Below are 23,463 nucleotides of genomic sequence, written 5' to 3'. Positions count from 1 at the left end.
TCTTAATAACAAATCAATTAAATTATAAAATTGCTATTATCTCAGTTTTTTTATTTTATTTATTTGGTAATGTAAAACCTTACATCATTTAAAATTGAAAAAAAACAGCATCCATAAAAGCAAAGCTCAAGTACAATTAAATTAAACCAAAGTAGTTAGTTCTACCTTTGACTTTTTTCCTAATTATATTTTACATTGTGCTGCGCTACTCATGGAAAAGTTTCTATTCTATTTTGCAATTTTTTAGAAGCCAAAACAAATATGTAAATTGTACACTAAAGTATAATATTTCTTACTATAATCATTGCATTGCAAATTAATTATATAATTTTTATTCAAACAAAAAGCGTGTAAAATAAATTTAGTATAAGGTTTTATGAAGTTTGAAGGGGCTATATAAAATAATGGTCCCTTAAGGGGCGTTGCAACGAAAGGGAATATACCCAAAAATTTTGTAGTACATTTAATCTTTTCATTCCTCAGTTATACATTTCTTTGTAAATTTAAAAATACCTTTTTTAGGAGGAGAGCGATTAACAGTTTTGCGGCTAGTCCTTGGAGCTTGTATTCTAGCTGGTGTTACCCTTGTCTGCAGACCTCCATTCATATTTCCTAACCAGGTATATAGATAGATAGATACTTGGAGCTTTTATTCTAGCTGATGTTACACTTCTCTGTAGACCTGTAGACCTCCATTTATATTTCCTAACCAGGTAGATAGATTGATACTTGGAGCTTGTATTATAGCTTGAATTACCCTTGTCTATAGGCCTCCATTTATATTTCCTAACCAGGTATATAGATAGATATATGATACTTGGAGCTTGTATTCTAGTTGGTGTTACCCTTGTCTGTAGACCTTCATTTATATTTCCTAACCAAGTATATAAAAAGATAGATAACTGAAGCTTGTATTCTAGCTGGTGTTACCCTTGTCTGTAGACCTTCATTTATATTTCCTAACCAAGTATATAAAAAGATAGATAACTGAAGCTTGTATTCTAGCTGGTGTTACCCTTGTCTGTAGGCCTCCATTTATATTTCCTAACCAGGTAGGTAAATAGGTAGATACTTGGAGCTTGTATTCAGGTAGATAAATAGATAGATACTTGGAGCTTGTATTTTAGCTAGTGTTACCCTTGTCTGTGGGCCTCCATTCACATTTCCTAACCAGTTAGATATATAAATAGATACTTGGAGCTTGTATTCAGGTAGATAAATAGATAGATGCTTGTAGCTTGAATTCTAGCTATTGTTACCCTTGTCTGCAGACCTCCATTCATATTTCCTAACCAGGTATATAGATATATAAATGATACTTGGAGCTTGTGTTCTAGCTGGTGTTAACCTTGTCTGTAGACCTCCATTTATATTTCCTAACCAGGTAGATAGATAGATGATACTTGGAGCTTGTATTTTAGCTGGTGTTACCCTTGTCTGTAGGCCTCCATTTATATTCCCTAACCAGGTAGATAGATATATGATACTTGGAGCTTGTATTTTAGCTGGTGTTACCCTTGTCTGTAGGCCTCCATTTATATTCCCTAACCAGGTAGATACTTGGAGCTGTTATTCTAGCTGGAGTTATATTTCCTAGTCAGATAAATAGATGTATACGTGGATAGATATTTCGATATATAGATAGATAGATAGCTTGTATTCTAGCTGGTGTTACCCTTGTCTGCAGACCTCCATTTATATTTCCTAACCAGGTAGATAGATAGATAGATACTTGGAGCTTGTATTCTAGCTGGTGTTACCATTGTATGTAGGCCTCTATTTATATTTCCTAACCAAGTAGATAAATAGAGAGATGCTTGGAGCTTGTATTCTAGCTGGTGTTACCCTTGTATGTAGACCTCCATCTTTATTTCCTAACCAGATAAATAGATGTATACTTGGATGGATATTTCGATATATGGATAGATAGATAATGATATTTTGACTGATGGTTAGATTTGAAAAGACAAACAGACATATATGAAACAAATAGAAAATATGCATTACGGTTATGCAATGCATAGATAGACAGACAAATAGATAGATAGAAATAGTGATAGACCATGAACTGTAAGACAGATAGATAGATAGACAAAAATTCAGACAGATATAAGTATATATAAAAAAGACAGTTAGGATGATATATAGATAGATAGTCAAAGACAAATAAATGAAATGGCACGTTTATAGAAATTGACTTACAGTTCTATAAAAAAGTCACGTTTCTAGATCTGTGAGCTTTTGATGATCATATGTTTTAGCTTGTATTTTCAAAAGCAAAACATTTCTATATATTGGGTCGGCCCTTCCGTCCGTATTGGATATGTCTTCTCGTTAATGTTCTGTCGATCATAGACGTCCAAGGGGGGGTAAAGGGGTGATTATCCCCCCCCCCCAAAAAAAAAAATGAATTTGGAGGTGCCGTAGGCACCTCCAAAATTTTTGATTTTCAATTTTTACCCCCCAAAATAAAAAAAATGCCTCTATAAAATAAAGATAACCCCCCCCCCTCAAAATGAGCTTGGGGATGCCGTAGACACCCCCAAAATTTTATTTTCAAAATTTTACCCCTCCCCCCAAAAAAAGCTTGGACGCCCCTGCTGTCGATATCAAACTTTGTATTCTATAATCTTTACCAAAAAGTCCGTACACCTATTTAGCTTTTTGGACTAAAATCTGATTTTTGGAATAATGATTCCTTGGACAACAACTTACAATAATAAAAGCAAAGTATTTCTATAAAACCTGAAAAGTATGTCTTGAAACATTATCCTGTATTTATGCAATTTTGCAAAGTAGAAAAACTTCTATAGAATTAAATTTAGACTATACAAGTGCTATCGTTTGTTATTTCTATAATTTGGGCTTCCCCTTTCAGTGTTTAAATAATTTTAAATTTAATTTATATACATACATATTTTTATGTTGTAAACAATTGTTCTTGCTTTAAATTGAAATGAATACTATTTATAGAGCACAGATAATGGAAATGGAACAAATGATCGCAGCTTCTCCTACTTCCAATTTCAAGGTAAACATTTTTATTGTCTTTTTTAGGGGCTCGATTACCAAACTCGACAACAAAACAGTTTGAAATCTCGAAAATATTTAATCCAGGTTTAGATTTTCAATTTATTTTCTAAACTAAAGAACACCCTTTTATCTAATGCTTCAGGTGGTTGAATCACGGCTATAGAACCATAAATCTAGCCTATAACCTTTCATTAATGGTCTCAATTCTTTAAGCTGAGCTGGATCTTTAAATCATTTTAGTGGTGAGCCAGATCGGGGTGCGCCGAATTTCAGCTAATCACAGCGCGGCATTTCATAAAATGCTGTGCTCTCATTGGTGGAAAGTTGGCTCACACCGATCTGGCTCACCACTAAAATGATTTAAAGATCCAGCTCTGTATGATTTCTCCATTACACCTCAAAGTTCTTTGTGGAGCACAAATACCCCCCCCCCCCCTCTTCGTTATTATTCAAATAAATTGAGGTTTTGTGTATTTCATTAGGTCATGTAAGGTTTGCATTGGGTACGAGGTAGCCCCGCAGGTTAAGAATGACCCGCATGGGTAATTTGATAAGAAAACCCCTATGCCTCTGTTATTTTAAATTTATTTCTAACATAAGGGTAAGGAAGTACTTGTAAAAAAAGGGGGATTGTATTTAGTGCAGGAACTTTGTGGAAAGCACTCAAAAAAGGAGTATTCTGACTTTAATTCCTATACTTTTTTTGTGAAGCTTCCCCCTACCAATAAGCAATGAACGAACATCTATAAATCTTTGATTTTAATTCATTTGTCTTTATGGCAAAGTTTTATGAATCACTATTTATGGATATGACATACTTGTTTTTTTAAATTTCTGTACTGAATGTTTAAATTAATTTTTGTTTATTTTAGATTAATTTCTAATGAAATTAACATTTTTTCCCTGTAATTTAATTTATATGTCAAGATACATCTAGAAAACTAGAAGAAACATGATTTTTACTCAAATTTATATCAATTAATTTATCATTAATGTTTAGTATTGATATAAAAAGATAGTACAAAAAGCCACATGTTTAATATTACATAGAAAACACATTTCTAAAAACACATAAAGTTTATGATTTAAGCAATAAATGTATAAGTTTAGATGTAAAATCCTGACAACTACCTGGCCCAAGTGGTGGAGACCTTTTTTCGTCTCCTAGCAAATTTCTTTTGTAGGGACTTGGCTATTTTAAGATTTCGACCTTATTGGCTGATTTCAAAGCACTATTACAAAATCAGGACTTGGTTCCACCCTGTAGGTAGAGTTACATAAAGCTAATGTTCCCTCTATTATTTCAATTTATCTTTTAAGTTCAAACAAGAACGAAAAAAGTCTAAAAGTGCATATTTTTTTTTTAAAATCATTAAATAATCTAGACAATCTTTAATTAAGTAATTAAGCTATTATGTAACTCATTTTCTTGTGTGTCTTAGTTTATCATATGTGATTAAATTGGCTCCAATGAAAGATCGTCTGGAAAGTTTTGCAACGATTCTTCTCTTCAAGAAGTACTACACTGAAATTAAGAGAAAAATATCTTGGCTCCGCTTCTTTCGGAGATTGTTTGTCATCCTTGTTGACATTTTTTAGAGGTCTTAAGGTACACACACACATACATACACACACACACACACATCCAGCTACTTAAGTATATCGAATACATATACTGTACAAAATATTATACCAGTTTTCCTTTATCATTATAATCTTTGACATTAAAACTAAATTTAATTAGCTCAGCTACTCTTCTAAAAAATTATCCTCTTGTATTTAAATTTTAGTTTTGACTAATAAATGTTGGATATAAGATAATCTTGATAACGTGTAAAGAGCGGTATTAACCATTAGATACATTTAAATGTATCTCTAGCATGACAAGCGCGAGTAACGGAACACGACGGTCGGACGTCACTCAGTTTAAATGTCGAGAAGCTTCGCTTTAATCTTCAATAACTCAGAGGTTCTATATACTAAATTCAATATCTACAGAATAAGGATGTGGGTTAAATAGGATAATAATAGATTTCTTGCCTTTCTATATTTTGGAGGAAGGAATCACAAATATAAAACACAAAGTTATATTTATGATTAACCAGAAACAGATTTAATACAAGGACATTATTATTATGGGGCGCACAGCCACTCTTCATATAAGTCTGTCCGCTACTCATCTAAACCTTCCTAATCTTGCGAACTATAATAATCTAGCCTTTATTGAGCCAGAGCAATTTCCTTTGTGTACTATTTAGGGTTGTGAATCTGACATAACAGCATTAAGTTCCAAGTTATCGGCTTTGTTTATGGCGCAGTGTTAGGCCGAGATTCGACCCAATAACCTACTGAGATGTGCACGTCCAGTATAATGGACTGTAAATCTTGATGCTCGACAGATAGACATCGTTTTATTTCATTATTTTGTATTCTTCGCTCCATTTAATATCGTCTCTCCTGTCAAAAGATTAAACTTTTTTATTGAAAAATAAAACCAATATATAATTTTAGAAAAAGAAATTTGATCTTATCCTATTGAGTTTTTTAACAGTTGTGTAAAAATATTAAGAATATCAGAAATCCTTATAATAAAGTAACTGGATGTTTGTTTAAACCGAAGGATCTCACTAACCACTGAGCCAATATGTTTCTCCTTTACAGAGTAGCTTCTCATAGGTTCCGGGAAGGTTATAACTAGTTTTCGTATGGATGAGAGCTGGTTCTAATCCACTGGATATTAATCGGTTTCTAATGAACACGAGAAATTTTTTCTTATACCACTTCTTTATAAAATTGAAATTGAAAAATCGACTTTTTAATCCCTTATTAACTTATTTGCCTTAGAAGACTCTAGAAATAAATAGAAACAACCCACAAAAATAGTTAGCCCCTTTTCCTCAATAAAATGATTTATTATAGCATTAAATTTGCAGAATTTTGTAAAAAAAGTTTTGGTTTGTATACTGCAATAGTATGGTAACAGTACAATTACATGGGCGAAAATGATGTGCTGAATTTTGATTTCCAAATGTGTAAGCAGTTTCCGAGGTGTTTCATCATCCTATCTCAATATTTACTACAGGCTAAAAAAGCTTCATTAACTTCCAAACTTTCAAAATTTTGAACGTTCAACGATTTATACATTCAAAACTTTAATTTTCAAAATTAATTTTTTTTTTTGAAGTTTGAAGCTTGTTTAGCTAGTAGTAAATATTGGGATATTATGAGAAAACACCGCGGAAACTGCGTACACATTTGGAAATTAAATTTCAGCACATCGCCAAACTTGTAAATTGCAAATAGAAGCATATTGTACCAGAAGAAAATCATTTTACCTTTACTTTTTGGTTAGTAAAATGACTTTTTATTGCTTCTATAATCTAATTCTTTCATTTTAAGGCAGGTTTATAGTGATGCTTTGCTTATTAATCGTGTAAAGAAAAAGATAGAAGTGTAGTGTAACAATATCCTATAAAAAAGGTTACAAGTTGTACCTAACTGGACCAGGAATCATCATGTCAAGTTTGAAATCAATAGGAAAATTTTAAACGTTGAAACTAATAATGAGAGCTATCCACTACGGACGAACATTCTGAAATACAAACATACGTACCGACCCTATTTGTTAAAAAGCTTGGATCAAATCAGCTTATACCAATAGCGAAATTAATTCGGGAAAAAATCACGAATCCTATACGTGTTTTTCGGCTGTTGTTGGGGGATACATCGTAAAATTGACGACCTCTCCGTTTGCCCCTCAAATATTATTTTAGATGTATTTCGCTTGTTGGTTTATACCTTAGTCCTGGGATCGAATACAGCTTTAAAAACAAAGATTTTTTTTATTTTGCACCACCCCCGATTTTTTTGTTGTTATTGTAAAAGGAGGATGTGCTTAAGGACCATTTGGGCAGGGGGGGGGGGTTTACTCGAGAACCCTTAGAGCTAGAGGGAGCTAATTTTGGATTTAAGCTTCTATGGGGCCAAAGTTACTTTTAAAATTATCGTCGACCCCCCACCCCCCCCCCCCAAAATTTTTTTTTTGGGGGGGGTAAAAATTTTTTTTATTGCATTTCTCGCCGAATTAGGCAATTTGGAATCATTTGAGAACATGTTATTTTTTTCAAAAAATTTTCGCCTTACAAGCAACCCTGCGGGGGGACTTAGTCATTTTTTCAAATTCTCGTTTATGAAGGTATATCTTAAATACAGTATGCTACTCTTTTAGTTTTAAAGATAATTGGATGAAATCTTTTTGATTGTGTCACTAATTACCCCAAGTTTTGGTATCTTTAAAAAAAACGGCGGCGGAACCTAACAAGCAACCCTGCGGGGGGGACTTAGTCATTTTTTTCAAATTCTCGTTCATGAAGGTATATCTTAAATACAGTATGCTACTCTCTTAGTTTTAGAGATAATCGGATGAAATCTTTTGGGCTGGGTCACTAAGGGGGGGGGGGAAGTTTGTACCGTTATAGGAAATGAAATTCAGTATAAAAGTTTGAGAGGGCCGTGTGGGCTTGTTTTTATAGTTATCAACCTAATTCTTTTTGTAGGCTCTCTTATATGACTGGATGTACACATAAAACTTTGAAAATTGAATTTTGGCACTTTCCTTCTTGGGGCTTGTGGAGCACAAGAACTCCCCAAACGCTAAAAATATGAGTTCTGAGCTTATTTTTAAAGATATCAACCTGATTTTTTTAAAATAATACTTTTTTAACATAACTGAATCAACGAACCATTACAGATTTCATTTTGGGACTTTCCTTCTAGGGGCTTGTGGAGCAAAAGACCCCCAAAAACTAAAAATATGCATTCTGAGCTTATTTTTAAAGATATCAACCTGATTTTTTAAAAAATGATACTTTTTTAACTTAACTGAATCAACGAACCATTACAGATTTCATTTTGGGACTTTCCTTCTAGGGGCTTGTGGAGCAAAAGACCCCCCAAAACATTAAAAATATACGTTCTGAGCTTATTCTAAAGATACCAACCTGATTTTTTTAAAATAATACTTTTTTAACATAACTGAATCAACGAACCATTACAGATTTCATTTTGGGACATCACTTTCCTTCTAGGGGCTTGTGGAGCAAAAGACCCCCCAAAACACTTGAGAACCCTTAGAGCTAGAGGGAGCTAATTTTGGATTTAAGCTTCTATGGGGCCAAAGTTACTTTTAAAATTATCGTCGACCCCCCACCCCCCCCAAAAATTTTTTTTATTGCATTTCTCGCCGAATTAGGCAATTTGGAATCATTTGAGACCATGTTATTTTTTTCAAAAAATTTTTGCCTTACAAGCAACCCTGCGGGGGGACTTAGTCATTTTTTTCAAATTCTCGTTTATGAAGGTATATCTTAAATACATTATGCTACTCTCTTAGTTTTAAAGATAATTGGATGAAATCTTTTTGATTGTGTCACTAATTACCCCAAGTTTTGGTATCTTTAAAAAATACGGCAGCGGAACCGCCGCTCCCGCCGTCCGCCGCCGTTTTCCGCCGCCACCAAAATAGAAATTTTTTATTGCATTTCTCGCCGAATTAGGCAATTTGGAATCATTTGAGACCATGTTATTTTTTCAAAAATTTTTCCCCTAACAAGCAACCCTGCGGGGGGGACTTAGTCATTTTTTTCAAATTCTTGTTCATGAAGGTATATCTTAAATACAGTATGCTACTCTCTTAGTTTTAGAGATAATTGGATGAAATCTTTTTGATTGTGTCACTAATTACTTCAAGTTTTGGTATCTTTAAAAAAAAAAACGGCGGCGGGACCGCCGCTCCCGCCGTCCGCCGCCGTTTTCCGTTTTGAAAAAAATAACATGGTCTCAAATGATTCCAAATTGCCCAACTCGGCAAGAAATGCAATAAAAAAAAATTTTTTGGTGGCGGACGGCGGGAGCGGCGGTCCCGCCGCCGTTTTTTTTTTTAAAGATACCAAAACTTGAAGAGAATTTGAAAAAAATGACTAAGTCCCCCCCGCAGGGTTGCTTGTTAGGTTCCGCCGCCGTTTTTTTTAAAGATACCAAAACTTGGGGTAATTAGTGACACAATCAAAAAGATTTCATCCAATTATCTTTAAAACTAAGAGAGTAGCATACTGTATTTAAGATATACCTTCATAAACGAGAATTTGAAAAAATGACTAAGTCCCCCCGCAGGGTTGCTTGTAAGGCGAAAATTTTTTGAAAAAAATAACATGTTCTCAAATGATTCCAAATTGCCTAATTCGGCGAGAAATGCAATAAAAAAAATTTTTCCCCCCTCCAAAAAAAAAATTTTTGGGGGGGGGTGGGGGGTCGACGATAATTTTAAAAGTAACTTTGGCCCCATAGAAGCTTAAATCCAAAATTAGCTCCCTCTAGCTCTAAGGGTTCTCGAGTAAACCCCCCCCCCCTGCCCAAACCCAGCCAGAAACGTCGTGAGGAAAATCGTAAGGAGATATTTACTATATTATCGCAAAAATCGAATTTACGATTTTATAGAGATTAATTCGAATTTGTAGTAAAAATTGTGACTATCGTATGTATCTCGCTTTTTATGTTTGTCAACACACACATACAAACAGACACACAACCAACAATTTCAAAATCATTGTGTGAGAAATATAGTTTATAAATTGGCCACTAGGTATTCACATTACTTTGTATAGACAATTAAAATCTTTCTGATTTCAAACAAAATAAATTAAAAACTGGTATAACATAATATCATAATGTGTTAATGGTCTTTTATTGAAAAAAAAAATTTTTTTAATCATTTTCATTTTAAACCACAGCAAGTGTACAAAAATGTCTAAATGGCAATTAAAATAAGATAAATAATGTAAGACATTCTTAGTTCCTCACAATTATAATTGTAATGGAAACAGATTTAAAATCACCCATACGATTTCAGAGGAAACACAGAGATAAACACCCTTTCTTTCTCTCTCTCTCTTTCTGTATTGAAAGAACAATTTTTTTATGTCATGAATATTGTTGTTTTATGTATCCATATCCTTACCTAAAACTACACGATGTTAAATAAATTTTTTAATGTACTTTTTATTTACGAGTTTGAAACGACATCGCGCGCGATACTTACGATATCGCTTACGAGTTCGTAGGTGTATCGCGCAGCTCTAAGTACCTTTTCGACCATTTATCGTAACATATCGTCGATGTGCATTGGACGACTATTTAGCGATATCGTAAGAACTCGTGCTCGATTGCTACACGATATCGTGCACTATAGTAGCGCGATAGTGACGCTACTTTCTGGCTGGGAATGGTCCTTAAGCACATCCTCCTTTTATTATCTCGATAATCTAAAATGTAAAAGTGGTTTTGTAAGCTTGAAAATTATATAACTCTAAAAGACACTCTCAAACATCTGTTTATGTATGTATGTCAACGCGTGATTTGTTGATTGGGAATTGTAAAAAGATTACCCGGGTATAGTCCCTTTCGTGGCAACGCACCTTAAGGGGCGATTCTTTGTGTTTTTCACAGTAGCTTTTCTCCTATTTCTAGCCCCTGCGTGGGGCTCTAACCCTGCGGGGCCAATTTCCTAACCCTGTGGGTCAATCACCTAACCCAATATAACCTAACCTAGCCTAAAATAACCTTTAAAAAAGCCATTTTGAAAATACAACGAATCGTCCCTAAAGGGGCGTTGCCACGAAAGGGACTATTCCCGATAAGGATTAAAATAAATGATGAACATTTTTGGATACTGCTAGTTAGTACAACACAATCAAGATTCAATCTTAGCCCAAAAAGTGTCTAAGCAAACGAATGACTTAAATCTAAAAAAAAATTGTGGTACTAATTTTAGAGTTTTTTTTCTCTATGAGTTATGAGAGTTTAAATTTTTGGAAAAAAATATGTACCTTTTATCAAACTAAAAGTCTTATTGAATTAGTTATATTGGTTCGTCATTTTTAAGATTACATTTTACATATATTCTTCCTTCTAAATCGTTTCAATTAAAATAGCCGTTCGCATATAAGACATACATATATTATGTATCCAATACTTGCGGTTGCGCATCCGGCATAAGGGTGCTATGTATTCGAATTTGTTAGGGTAGAAAACTTGCCTTAAAACATCTGAAGACTATAATTCAAGAATTAATCATCATAAAAAACCTACCCCCTGACAAAATTTTTCTTTATTCTTTCATTTTTTACATGTCACTACCATTTTTCTTTTTTCCCCCGAATCATGATTCTTTAGATGCACTTTTTTTACAGCAAATCTTCTTTTTAATTTAGCTAATTCCGACCGGTCGTACATTCGTAATTTACGCCTGAAAGCATTGTCCAATCGATTTCAAACAGTAACAGTAACAAGATGTAACAGTATCTAGATGCTTTCCTTTTAAGTATTTTTTTAGAGGTTTTTAACAGTTTGCCTTTATTAAGTTGCATAAATATCTGTTAGCTTGTTATTGCTATGCTGTTTATGGAAATATTTGTCCTTGTTATTTTCAAGCTTAAGTAAATTTTTGGGTTATAAAAGTGTTTTTTTTTATGAAATTTAAAGAATGACTATTGATCCTGTTGTTAATCTTTAAAATAGTATTTGTAAAAAATGGATTTGGGCACTATATAGGGATGAAGTCATAGAGTCCATAGCTGGATCTTTAAATCATTTTAGTGGTGAGCCAGATCGGGGTGAGCCAACTTTCCACCAATGAGAGCACAGCATTTTATGAAATGCCGCGCTGTGATTGGCTGAAATTCGGCTCACCCCGATCGGGCTCACCACTATAATGATTTAAAGATCCAGCTCATGTTAGTCAGGCATCTTAGGATATGCATATGGGTGATACATCCCCGATGATAATAAAAAACTACCCCTGTGGTAGATTAAAATTATTGATTGTATCAAATGATGACAACATTAATGAAACTAAGCACTGTTACATTTCCTAGATTATTCCTAATCATAACAGGTATCTTCTAACCAGTTAAAAATGATTTAATTTAATGTGCTTTCCTTCAAGTAAAAAAACATTAAAATATAAGAATACTGGATCTTGGACAAAGTAGCTTCGGACAAAGTAGCTTCGGACAAAGTAGCTTCAGGACAAAGTAGCTTCCGGACAAAGTAGCTTCAGGACATTTACTTAAGAAAAGTAGCTTCTAATATTAATAAAGGTTATGGCCGCAGCGCTCGGCCCCCTGGCCTGCCTAGCCGTGGGCGCTCGGCTCCCTAGCCTATAACCTAACCTAACCTAACCTATGTTAGCCTCTGAACATTTATTTAAGAAAAATATCATCAACTGATAATACATAGGTGGTTTAGAATTTCGTGGATTTTGCAAAAAGTGGTTGATAGATTTTTTACAATTTTTAATATTGTTTTTATAAGTTTTAATAATGTTTTTACAATTTTTTGGTTAGGTTAGGTTAGGTTATAGGCTAGGGAGCCGAGCACCCGCGGCTAGGCAGGCCAGGGGGCCGAGCGGTGCGGCCATAACCTTTATTAACAGTGGAGGCTACTTTTCTTAGGAAGCTACTTTGTCCGGAAGCTACTTTGTCCTGAAGCTACTTTGTCCGGAAGCTACTTTGTCCTGTAGCTACTTTGTCCGAAGCTACTTTGTCCAAGATTCAGAATACTGGCTATTAATAACAAGACAAAATATCTAGTATAAAGTATATATTTCTATCAACGTTTTAGAATAGTCCCCTCTTTTCAGGGTTTAGTGAATACAAATGTTTTCTGTTTGATAAGTTTTTTTTTAAGCAAAGCATTTTTACAATAAGAGTCTTTGATCTTACATTTAAAAAGTATTTAAAACTTTGTCAGATGATTCCTGTTACAGTCTGGCATAATTTACTGAGCGCAGCTAACTTATGACTTATTCTTATATGTCATAATTATCCAAGTTATTTGAATTTTGTAACATTAAAATATGTTACAATTAAGCGCAAGTTTCTAGTATAAATAGTCAGTATTTTGTGATTTTTATACTTTCATCGAATTTAGTTAAGAGATGTCAAAAGTGGATTTTTTTGTCTGCTTAATTTTGTTAAGCTTCGCTTTTATGTATTCTGTCATCCTTTTGTATTTTTCTACACATATGCAAAGCATAGATTGATCTAGCCTAATTTAAATTTATAAGCAAAACTGCTCTTTACATGGTTCTTGTTGTAAGGTTTCGTGTTTATAGATTCTTAGTTTCTTACAAATTTCATTCAAAATTTTGAAATGAAGAAGTAATGTTAACTTAATATGTAAATGATATGTCGACTTAATGTGGTCATGGCTGACAACTTATCGTGTTTTTAAAGTTAGCCTTTTATCCTTATCGACTTCATAAAGTAAATTTTGTTAATACAATTGCTGCTAATGTAGAATAATTATTTGGTTTGTTGTTATGTGAGTAAAAAATCATTCTATTACTTTCTTGTTGTATGAGTTTCTTTTTTATAATATTTTTCTTTATTGCTGTACTATTTAATAACATAACTGTTCTTGCTTGTATTTTTATCTTCTACAATGTTTTCTAAACTTTCATAACAGTGTAAGTTTAAGACGTACTAAAAAACAAGTATAGTTCTTTCATAGCAGTTCATTTAATAAAAAATTGTATTTAGATTTTATGTTAGTACTTACTTGGGAATGTCCAGGTTTTTTACAATTGGATGCGCTAAGCGCAACTATAAATTTTACTACCCCTATTACTATTTTTGACATTTATTGATTATGTTGATTCATTGTCCGAAGGGGAATAGAACCCCTACATAATCAACTTACTCCTAGGTCACAAGCAAAAAGCGTCCTTTCATGAAAATCTTTTCACATCTCAAAAATGTAGGGGAAATGTGACTTTTCACACCCTTCTTGACCATTTGGTAGTGTATTTAGGTGTGTTTACACCATTGTAAATCCATCTAACTTAAGTTTGACATATACCACCTTTCGGCTTCTAAACCATTTAGAGCCATAAAAACTATTCAATTTTGGAGCCGCATAAAATTTGTAATTTTACTTACTCAATGACACTGAAAAATGCAGCTTTGCTACTTAAGGCTAATTTAGGAGATCATTTTCAATGATAAGACACTTTTGATTCAGGATTATGAGTTTCAAATAATTCTTTTATCAAGGAAATGACATTAATTTTTAGTTAGAAATTGAATAATAAAACTAAATTATAAAATGCTTCTGAAATTTGATTAAATCAGAAATATTTAGAGATTGCAATTGAAATAAAATTTTCATAAATTATCTAAATTAATACTTTGAATCTGTTGTGTTTTTTAATCTAATTTTATTGCTGCGCTTCTTTTCAATTGTAAGTGATCTACATCGTACACCCCAAATTATGATAAACAAGGTTACCACATCTGTAGGTTGAAATTATTTGTAGAAAAGTTTGGATACTGATAGCGTGTAACACCAATCAAGATTCAATAAAACTCTCCAAAGTTTTTAAGCCATTTAATAGAATAGTTATTTCTCGCATCGTATTATAAACGGCTTTCCGCGGATATAGAATGTACAAAAACTGGTTTTAATCTTATGATTGTACATTTTTATATTCGTAGAAAGCTGGATATAATACGATGCTAGACATAGTTTTTTTTCGTATGGATAAGAACCGGTTCCTATCCACCGGATTCGAATGAATACGAGTAAATGTATTAATAAACTTTGATACCTATAAAATTTAAGATATCTCTTCTTGCAAAAACTAGAATTTTAATATGTGTAATCAAAAAGTTTTAAAACTTTAATTAGAAATAATACAATCAAATAAAAGCCAAGTTATTTGCCTATAAAACGTTTTAAATCGGTTGGATGACAGGCCATTCAAGGTCTGATTCTGTACACCACATATTCTGTATATATGGATTTAAAAAAAATGTTTATTAACTAATAGGAAAAAAAGATATCCTTAAAACAATATATTAATCATTATGTTAGTGGTTAATTGCCTTTATACTTTTAGCATTTGTGTATATTCTTGGTCTACTTGATGTCTGTCATCTAACTATTAAACTCTTTAAATCAGATGCGCCAAATTTTATAGTTATACTGTACAGAATGTTGAGTGCACCAATAGTTTGAACATTTTTATTTTAAATTAACGCTATTCAGGTAATGATATTATTGCTTTATTAAGTTTAACATTAAATAAGTATAATAGGCAGCTTGGCTAAGACTGAGATTATATTTTTTGGCATATTAGAATTGTCCTAAAGTTTAAAATTGCAAAATTATTGGAAGCTGGCTGCAGGTTAGGGGTTGGCTTACAGAAAAATGACCTACATTTACTCTATTATTTATTTAATTTTCCAGGAAAGGTGAAGGTAACCTTCCTAAGAGAAGCTTCGCTATAATGAACTGCATTTATAAGCAGATAAAAACATAGATACACATCCTGTTATTTAAAAAGTTTTTTTAGTATATTTTAAGTATGTTTGCACAAAATTTGTAAATAAGTGCACAAAACATTAGTTCCAATAAACATTCACAAATATATTGATTATTGATCCCATTTGCAGTACAGTGATGTAAGTAGTATGTATTTTTAAAGTATGCATAGACTTTATACTCTAGAGATAGTATAAAATTGGTGACAGCCACCCATTAGACTGAAAATGCATCAAAGTTTTAAAAGTTTAATTAATAATTGGTTTGAGAACATAATACTATATGTAGAACTTTAGAAAAAAATATATATAGAATTAATACAATATAATTTCTTGTATTAATACAATTATACAATTAAAACTTATCATGAAAAAATTGGCAATTGCCAATGTACAATTAAAATATTTGAGAAATAATTTCTTAGCCCTCAACCCCCACCATACAAAATAAAACTTTTACCTTTTTGTTCATGTAATTTAAAGAAAGCCGGCAGCGGATTTTAAAAGGTCCCTCTGGTAATGAACTGGATTTTTGGTTATTTTTCTGTTCAAATACTTCTTATGAAAAATCCCTTAGGGATAGTAGCGACGCTCATTTTTTCAATACAACAAAATCCAAAGCCCTTTTCTAACATATGTAAAACATATAAAAATAATGAGTTTATTTCAGTATAACAGAGTTCAAATACAGTTCCATAACTGTGCCTAGCATTAGATTCTGATTCTTACCCCAGACCTTATTTAGAAACCCCAAGCGCCTGACATAACATAACAATATAAATCTGAATGATATAACCCTAGATGGGCTGTCAGACACTATAATCAGTCAAACTTAAAAGGAATTTCTAGCAAATTTGTTTTTGTATAGTATATGATTTATTCAGTAAACGAGCGACGAATTCTTCAGACGCTATAATTTTCTTAAAGCTAGTTATATCATAAGAAATAAGACTATTTATATGGATTCCTAATATATATGGATAAAATGAAAAAAAAATAACTGAGGTGGATTCTTTAAAAAAATTAGGGTCGCTGCTCGCTGGTGAGGGAAAATTGTTTTTGTAAAAAAATCCTTCAATATCACATCTACAAATAATTAAGCAAAATCCTATGTTGTTAACTCTTTTATGATTTTTTTTGAATTTTTGTAGATTTTCAAGGATTTTTAACAAAAATTATTTTGCCTCACCAGCGAGCAGCGACCTAATTTTTTTCTGAACAATCCACCTTTGTTCTTTCTTACTAACAAATAATATGTCTTGATTGTTTCTTCACAGTGTTCCTATCGGTCCAAAGTACATAGTAGGATATGTACTACATTTATTATAATATTTAGGAATCACTGGTCATGACAAGACTTACTGGACCGGAGCAGGATTTGCTATTGGAGCTGTTCTAACTGGAACTTATCATAACGTCATTGTGCCACTATGTAAGGTAGGTACATTATATATATTATTACTTGAATGTTACACCAAATTTTCATGTTCTCTAATAAAGTAAAACTCGCAGCGGGCTAAAAAAATATATATACCCCATCCACCCCTTTCACCCCATCCCCTCTACTGGATGAACGAAATGACAAATAAATGAGTTCCTTGCTAGCATCCTACATTGACGACAATTTTTCTTCTTATATAATATCCATTTACATAAACATCTATCTGTTTATCCATCTATCTGTCTATCTGACTATCTATCTATCTAGGATGTAAAGAGCTCTGTATTGGTGCTATGGGTAGGACTGGAAGCTATAATAGTATCAAGTATATATCTATCTATCTATCTATCTATCTATCTAGGATGTAAAGAGCTCTGTATTGGTGCTATGGGTAGGACTGGAAGCTATAATAGTATCAAGTATATATCTATCTATCTATCTATCTATCTATCTAGGATGTAAAGAGCTCTGTATTGGTGCTATGGGTAGGACTGGAAGCTATAATAGTATCAAGTATCTATCTATCTATCTAGGATGTAAAGAGCCCTGTATTAGTGCTATGGGTAGGACTGGCAGCTATAATAGTATTAAGTATCTACCTATCTAGGATGTAAAGAGTCCTGTATTGGTGCTATGGGTAGGACTGGCAGCTATAATAGTATCAAGTATCTATCTATCTATCTAGGATGTAAAGAGCCCTGTATTAGTGCTATGGGTAGGACTGGCAGCTATAATAGTATTAAGTATCTACCTATCTAGGATGTAAAGAGTCCTGTATTGGTGCTATGGGTAGGACTGGCAGCTATAATAGTATCAAGTATCTATCTATCTAGGATGTAAAGAGCCCTGTATTGGTGCTACGGGTAGGACTGGAAGCTATAATAGTATCAAGTATCTATCTATCTATCTAGGATGTAAAGAGCCCTGTATTGGTGCTATGGGTAGGACTGGCAGCTATAATAGTATCAAGTATCTATCTATCTAGGATGTAAAGAGCCCTGTATTGGTGCTACGGGTAGGACTGGAAGCTATAATAGTATCAAGTATCTATCTATCTATCTAGGATGTAAAGAGCCCTGTATTAGTGCTATGGGTAGGACTGGCAGCTATAATAGTATTAAGTATCTACCTATCTAGGATGTAAAGAGTCCTGTATTGGTGCTATGGGTAGGACTGGCAGCTATAATAGTATCAAGTATCTATCTATCTAGGATGTAAAGAGCCCTGTATTGGTGCTATGGGTAGGGCTGGCAGCTATAATAGTATCAAGTATATATCTATCTAGGATGTAAAGAGCCCTGTATTAGTGCTATGGGTAGGACTGGCAGCTATAATAGTATCAAGTATCTATCTATCTATCTAGGATGTAAAGAGCCCTGTATTGGTGCTATGGGTAGGACTGGCAGCTATAATAGTATCAAGTATATATCTATCTAGGATGTAAAGAGCCCTGTATTGGTGCTATGGGTAGGGCTGGCAGCTATAATAGTATCAAGTATCTATCTATATATCTAGGATGTAAAGAGCTCTGTATTGGTGCTATGGGTAGGGCTGGCAGCTATAATAGTATAAAGTATCTATCTATCTATCTATCTATCTATCTATTTAGGATGTAAAGAGCCCTGTATTGGTGCTATGGGTAGGTCTGGCAGCTATAATAGTATCAAGTATATATCTATCTATCTAGGATGTAAAGAGCCCTGTATTGGTGCTAAGGGTAGGGCTGGCAGCTATAATAGTATCAAGTATATATCTATCTATCTATCTATCTAGGATGTAAAGAGCCCTGTATTGGTGCTATGGGTAGGACTGGCAGCTATAATAGTATCAAGTATTGCGGCACAATTTGATCCTAATGCCCTTATTGCCACAGGTATTGAATATTTAAAGCTGTTAGTTGAAGCTGTTTAAACAACTAACGTTTTTTTTGTAATTCCGTAAACTACCATTATCCTTCTTTGAATGAAGTTCGATCTTTGGGTAATTGATTTTTTTAACTTCTTCTGTCAATTGTCAATTTTTAAGGTGTTTGTCCTTTGGGACCTCTAAAACAGTATTGTCTCTAAATATTTAGTTTGTGTCTGTTTTAACACTTTTTGAAGTTTGGCATACCTTGGATTGGCCCTTTAATGGAATTTGAGCATTAAAAAAAAATTTCCAGTCGTCCTATGCAGTAGTTGAATGTCTATCTGATATAGTAGTAGGCTGTTTGTCTGTTTATATACATAAAATTAGCGTAACTTGGCCGAATTTTAATGTGTATGAAAGACCATTCATGGAAGGACAGAAATATTTCTATCATTTTAAAAAGGCATCGGTTTTTTTTATGAAAACTAATCTTGTTTTACATCTACTTAGGAAGAATAGCTGAGATGCCTCTACAAATGTGGCTTATCATCTTTGGGCTAGCTGTCTCAGGTTAATAAAAATAATAATAATTACCACCAACTAAAAATCGATTTGAGTTGCTTGATCAAAAGGCATTTGTCCTTTAGACATCCAATGAGTGCACGACATTAATCTGAAATATTTAATATAACATGTTGTGATATTTTTGCTCAAATCTGGGTTTCTAAACAAATCTTTTAATAAATCAGAAGTTTGCGAATTGTTTTGCAAACATCCTTTTATTACCATTACATAAATATAAAGTAATCATTTAAATTAATTCTTATTAAACATTAAAGATTAAAATATATATTTATTTATTCAAAACAAATGTTGTAAAAAATCGGTTCAAGAAACTATAATTTAGTTTTTATGTAAGTATCTACTTGCCTATCTCTTTGACTTGGAGAATATCATCCACTGATTGCATACCCTTTGTCTGGAAGTCAAAACTATAAATATCCGGCTGGATATTGAATATGGCCGGATATCCGGCCCAACTCTAGTCAGAACCCCATTCGAAATCAGAAATAAAATGGGGAAAGGGCGAGGCTTATGTGCTTGACAATTCCCATGCAGCCACTACTATTTAACTCACTGCACTCTCTTAAAGCCTAGCAGTAGTATATGCAATTGTTTAGGTATGCTTGCTTATCTGTGTCTTACAAGAGCTCTACAACTCATCTCACCTACTCTTGTTTCATCTCTAAGGTAAACTTTAAAGTAATACAATGTAGTAAAGTAACTGGATGTTTTTACGCTAAGATCTCGCAAACTTCTGCACCTAACTTCCAACAACTGTTTAGCCTCTAATGAATTTTTTTAGTCTTCAGAATAATAAATGTATAAGTATCGATATATAATCCAGATATTTGCCTGGATCCAGTGTTGGAACCTTTTTCGTCTGTAAGCAATTTGTTTTTTCCTTATTTATAGCGACTTGTCTGTGTTTAAATTTCCGACACTATTGGTTGTTACTCAAAGGCCCAATTGTGAGTCGGCACAGAGTCCACGTGGTGGGAGTATACAGTTATTTAGCCCCTTTCACCTCCTGCATTGTTTTACTTTAATTCTAGAAACAAAGTAAAACCCTTATCCCCCCAAATTTTTTTAAAGCGAAGCTTTTCTATAAATAGGGTCGGTCCGTCCGTACGTTTGTTCGAGATAGACATCTTTTATTCGTTAATTTTGGCATGTTAGAATTGTCCTATCCATTTCAAACTTTGTATGGTAATTCCTGTTGTAGTTAGGTACGGTTTAGAATGCGTAGCAACTCTATAATCATTACCAGAATGTCCGTACGTCCAATTTAACATGTTGATTTTTCTACTTTAAAAAAAATTATGTGATCTAATTATCCGTTTGATCTGATTTTTGGTATATTGATTCCTGGGACAACAAAGAACAATATTTGAGCGAAGCAACTCTATAATCAAGTTCTAAAAATATAAGTATGTCCATAAACATTATCTTGTATCAAGCAGTTTTTCAACAAATTTACTTACAATTTTGCTTCGACTCTTATACTTTTATATTCTGATTTTTCAGTTCAGACACTATACAAGTGTTAATGTCCGTTTGTCTTACCGTTTCAGTGCTTCCCTTTTATGGATGTTGTCATCCTTGTTATATACTGAAACGATCTCCCCTTCCTCCAACACTTCAAAGTGCCCTTAGAATCATCAAGGGGCGTAACTGCTCAAACAGAAACGCTTCAAACACAATTCAGTTAGATGATATTTTTCAGATCATTAGAGATTGTGTTTGCCTACGGAACCGAATCTATAATTCACTACGCCTTGCCCATGTTGACCAGTATTTTTGGAGCTGTTTTAGTCATTATAGGTAAATTTAGATTTTATAATTTGTATTTTCGTTTCAAGATATGTTTTTGTTAAAGATTTTTATATTTATTTTTAGAAATGCGTTGCCACTCTATATTTGTTAATGTTCATTTGTATATTTTTCTGATTTGTAGAGTCGCTATAATGGATGTTGTTATCCTTATTTACAATAAGGTTGTAGTGTAGTACTTTTAGATTTGTTTATGTACTGTACATCGTACAATTACATTACAACGTGTATGATAAAAGGGAAGGTTTCGTGATTATACATGAATATCTTTCTATCTATTTATCTGGGCACTGTCTATCCGATTATCTGTGAGCTTATCTTTATATGATTTTTATAGTATCTTTTTATCTATCTAACTATCTAGGTGTAACAGGAATTGCTCTAGAAGTTAATATTACCCAACTGATACACAGATTGAGGAATGGAAGACGCGAGGGATATGAACAAGTCTAATTATAAAATATTATATTAATATTTTACTATTTTTACCTCTATGCTTGTTTATGTAATTTTTTATTGTACTATGTATTTATGTAAAGTTTCAAAAATATAATTATGTTAAATTAGGTTTTTATTTATTTACATTATTTAGAACCATTGATAACAAATCTATTTCAAAGACCTCTTTCTTCTGCTTCTAAATTATTTTCTGCTACTTGGCTATTTTAATGTAAGCAACACCATTGGTTGATTTTCAATGACCCAATAGAGAGGTTGCACAAGACGGTTGCAATGGGGAGATACAGTTATTTTACTCTTTCTCCCTCTAGTGTTTTACTCTCTAATCCATTGATCATGTTTTTCAAGGCTAAGTGACATCAAACAGACAACTTTCGAAGGCAAAAACATTTTTCCTGATATTAAATCGCACCGGTTTATTAGCCTAGGCAATCTTCCCTTCATTATTCTTATTATCTCTGAGTGGTTTCTGACATAGCAGCAGTAGGGTTCCATTTAACGTCTTTAATTATGACACGGTTTAACTCTAGAAATAAGTAACGGGATGTCTAACTGTATGTCCTAAATGATTAACCAGAACTTTTATTAAAGTTTATTTTTCGCTCCGGACAGGTTTTACGCTTTTTTTTAGTTGGGAAACAACACTCCTTGAAGATTTAGCCTCAAAATGTCCCCCCTTCCACACCTTCTTTAAGGGCTAAGTTTAAGGGCGAAGCCACTACTTGTTAGATATCCTTCAGTTTTTTTCCTTTTACGTAATTAATAATTTTTTTTTTTTTACAATTAAATATAATAAATAGTTAAGATGATTATAACTGAACAAATATTGTTATAGTGTAAACAAACGGATAAACCCTTATTATAGAATAGCTGTACTGATAAGAAAATTACTGTAAATACTATTTTCCCAAACTTTCATTTTAGCGTATGTAACATAGACGACATACGCTAATGACCGCGTATTTTTAACCGTTACAATTTCTGAAAAAAATTCTTTCACTCTACTTTCATTTCATTGTTACATAGGTGATATGATATCTTTTATAAGTGAAAATTAAAAAAAAAGTTAATAATAATCCTTTTTTTATAAAGTAGTAAGTTTTTTGTCAGTAGCTTAAGATTTCGATAACCAATGAGTCGATGGAATTCTTTGTTTTAGGGAAGCATCATTTATTTAGATCCTTGGTTGGTTTAAGGCATTTTTAAATAGGAGTCTCGGTGTGGTTTTAAGCTATTTTCTAGCCCCTTCGAATACAGAGCACCTAGATATTAGGTGCGTAGTCGCTAGTAGTTTTATAAGGTGTTTATATTATATTTAGAAATTGAACAAGGATGACATAAATCTATAAAAGCAAAGATCAACATAAAACGGGATAGTATCAATGCTTTAGAGAATAAGAAAATATTGTACAAGTCTGAACAAAAATCGCTATTAATCTAAAATTCAAAATAACCTAGCATAAAAGCTACATATTACACGCCACGTTTAAGACTTGATGTTTCTCCTAATACAGTGTGTCCTATTCTTCTAGGAGTTCATATTGTTAGAATGTAGAATTCCCGGCATTAACAAAAACGATAGTGTGCCTGCTTGTTGTCTGCTTCGAGTTTGGATCACATTGCGTCATACTAGAGACGTTAAAAATGATGCCATTGCAGTTATATCAGTGTAGTAAGGGTAATGCCTTGGGCCTAAATAGGAGCAACTAATTGCCATGCAGGGGTAGCACTTCAAGACTAAGGTCATGCAATCAAAGGGTGTGTTGCCTGTTGAATGTTACTTTAACCTAATAGCTTAAAGTGGGCGTTAGAATATCACATCCCGTTTCAAGCGGATGATGTATTTTGGATTCTCTAGAATTTGGAAAGAGAACCACGTCCAAACCATAGATTGTTAAAGCTGCCCTA

The 23,463-nt window shown here is 33.0% G+C and overlaps 1 protein-coding gene across 1 annotated transcript in view; it reads left to right on the top strand.

The window, feature by feature from the left end:
* Nucleotides 1-21,660, top strand: part of LOC145324153 (solute carrier family 35 member G1-like) — a 46,846-nt gene extending 25,186 nt beyond the window's left edge. Inside the window, exons 8-15 of the mRNA XM_080166779.1 lie at nucleotides 523-620; nucleotides 2,974-3,031; nucleotides 16,750-16,850; nucleotides 18,628-18,727; nucleotides 19,213-19,272; nucleotides 19,884-19,953; nucleotides 20,990-21,087; nucleotides 21,461-21,660. Coding sequence (XP_080022905.1) covers nucleotides 523-620; nucleotides 2,974-3,031; nucleotides 16,750-16,850; nucleotides 18,628-18,727; nucleotides 19,213-19,272; nucleotides 19,884-19,953; nucleotides 20,990-21,087; nucleotides 21,461-21,549 — 674 coding nt within the window. The 3' untranslated portion in view covers nucleotides 21,550-21,660. The remainder of the gene's footprint in view (nucleotides 1-522; nucleotides 621-2,973; nucleotides 3,032-16,749; nucleotides 16,851-18,627; nucleotides 18,728-19,212; nucleotides 19,273-19,883; nucleotides 19,954-20,989; nucleotides 21,088-21,460) is intronic.
* Nucleotides 21,661-23,463: the final 1,803 nt, after the last annotated feature.

This window comes from Acartia tonsa, chromosome 7, assembly GCF_053477335.1.
Source record: "Acartia tonsa isolate MP-2025a chromosome 7, ASM5347733v1, whole genome shotgun sequence".
NCBI classification, from domain to species: domain Eukaryota; kingdom Metazoa; phylum Arthropoda; class Copepoda; order Calanoida; family Acartiidae; genus Acartia; species Acartia tonsa.
The sequence above is the reverse complement of the archived record's forward strand: the minus strand, read 5'-3'. Positions and strand labels throughout refer to the sequence as shown.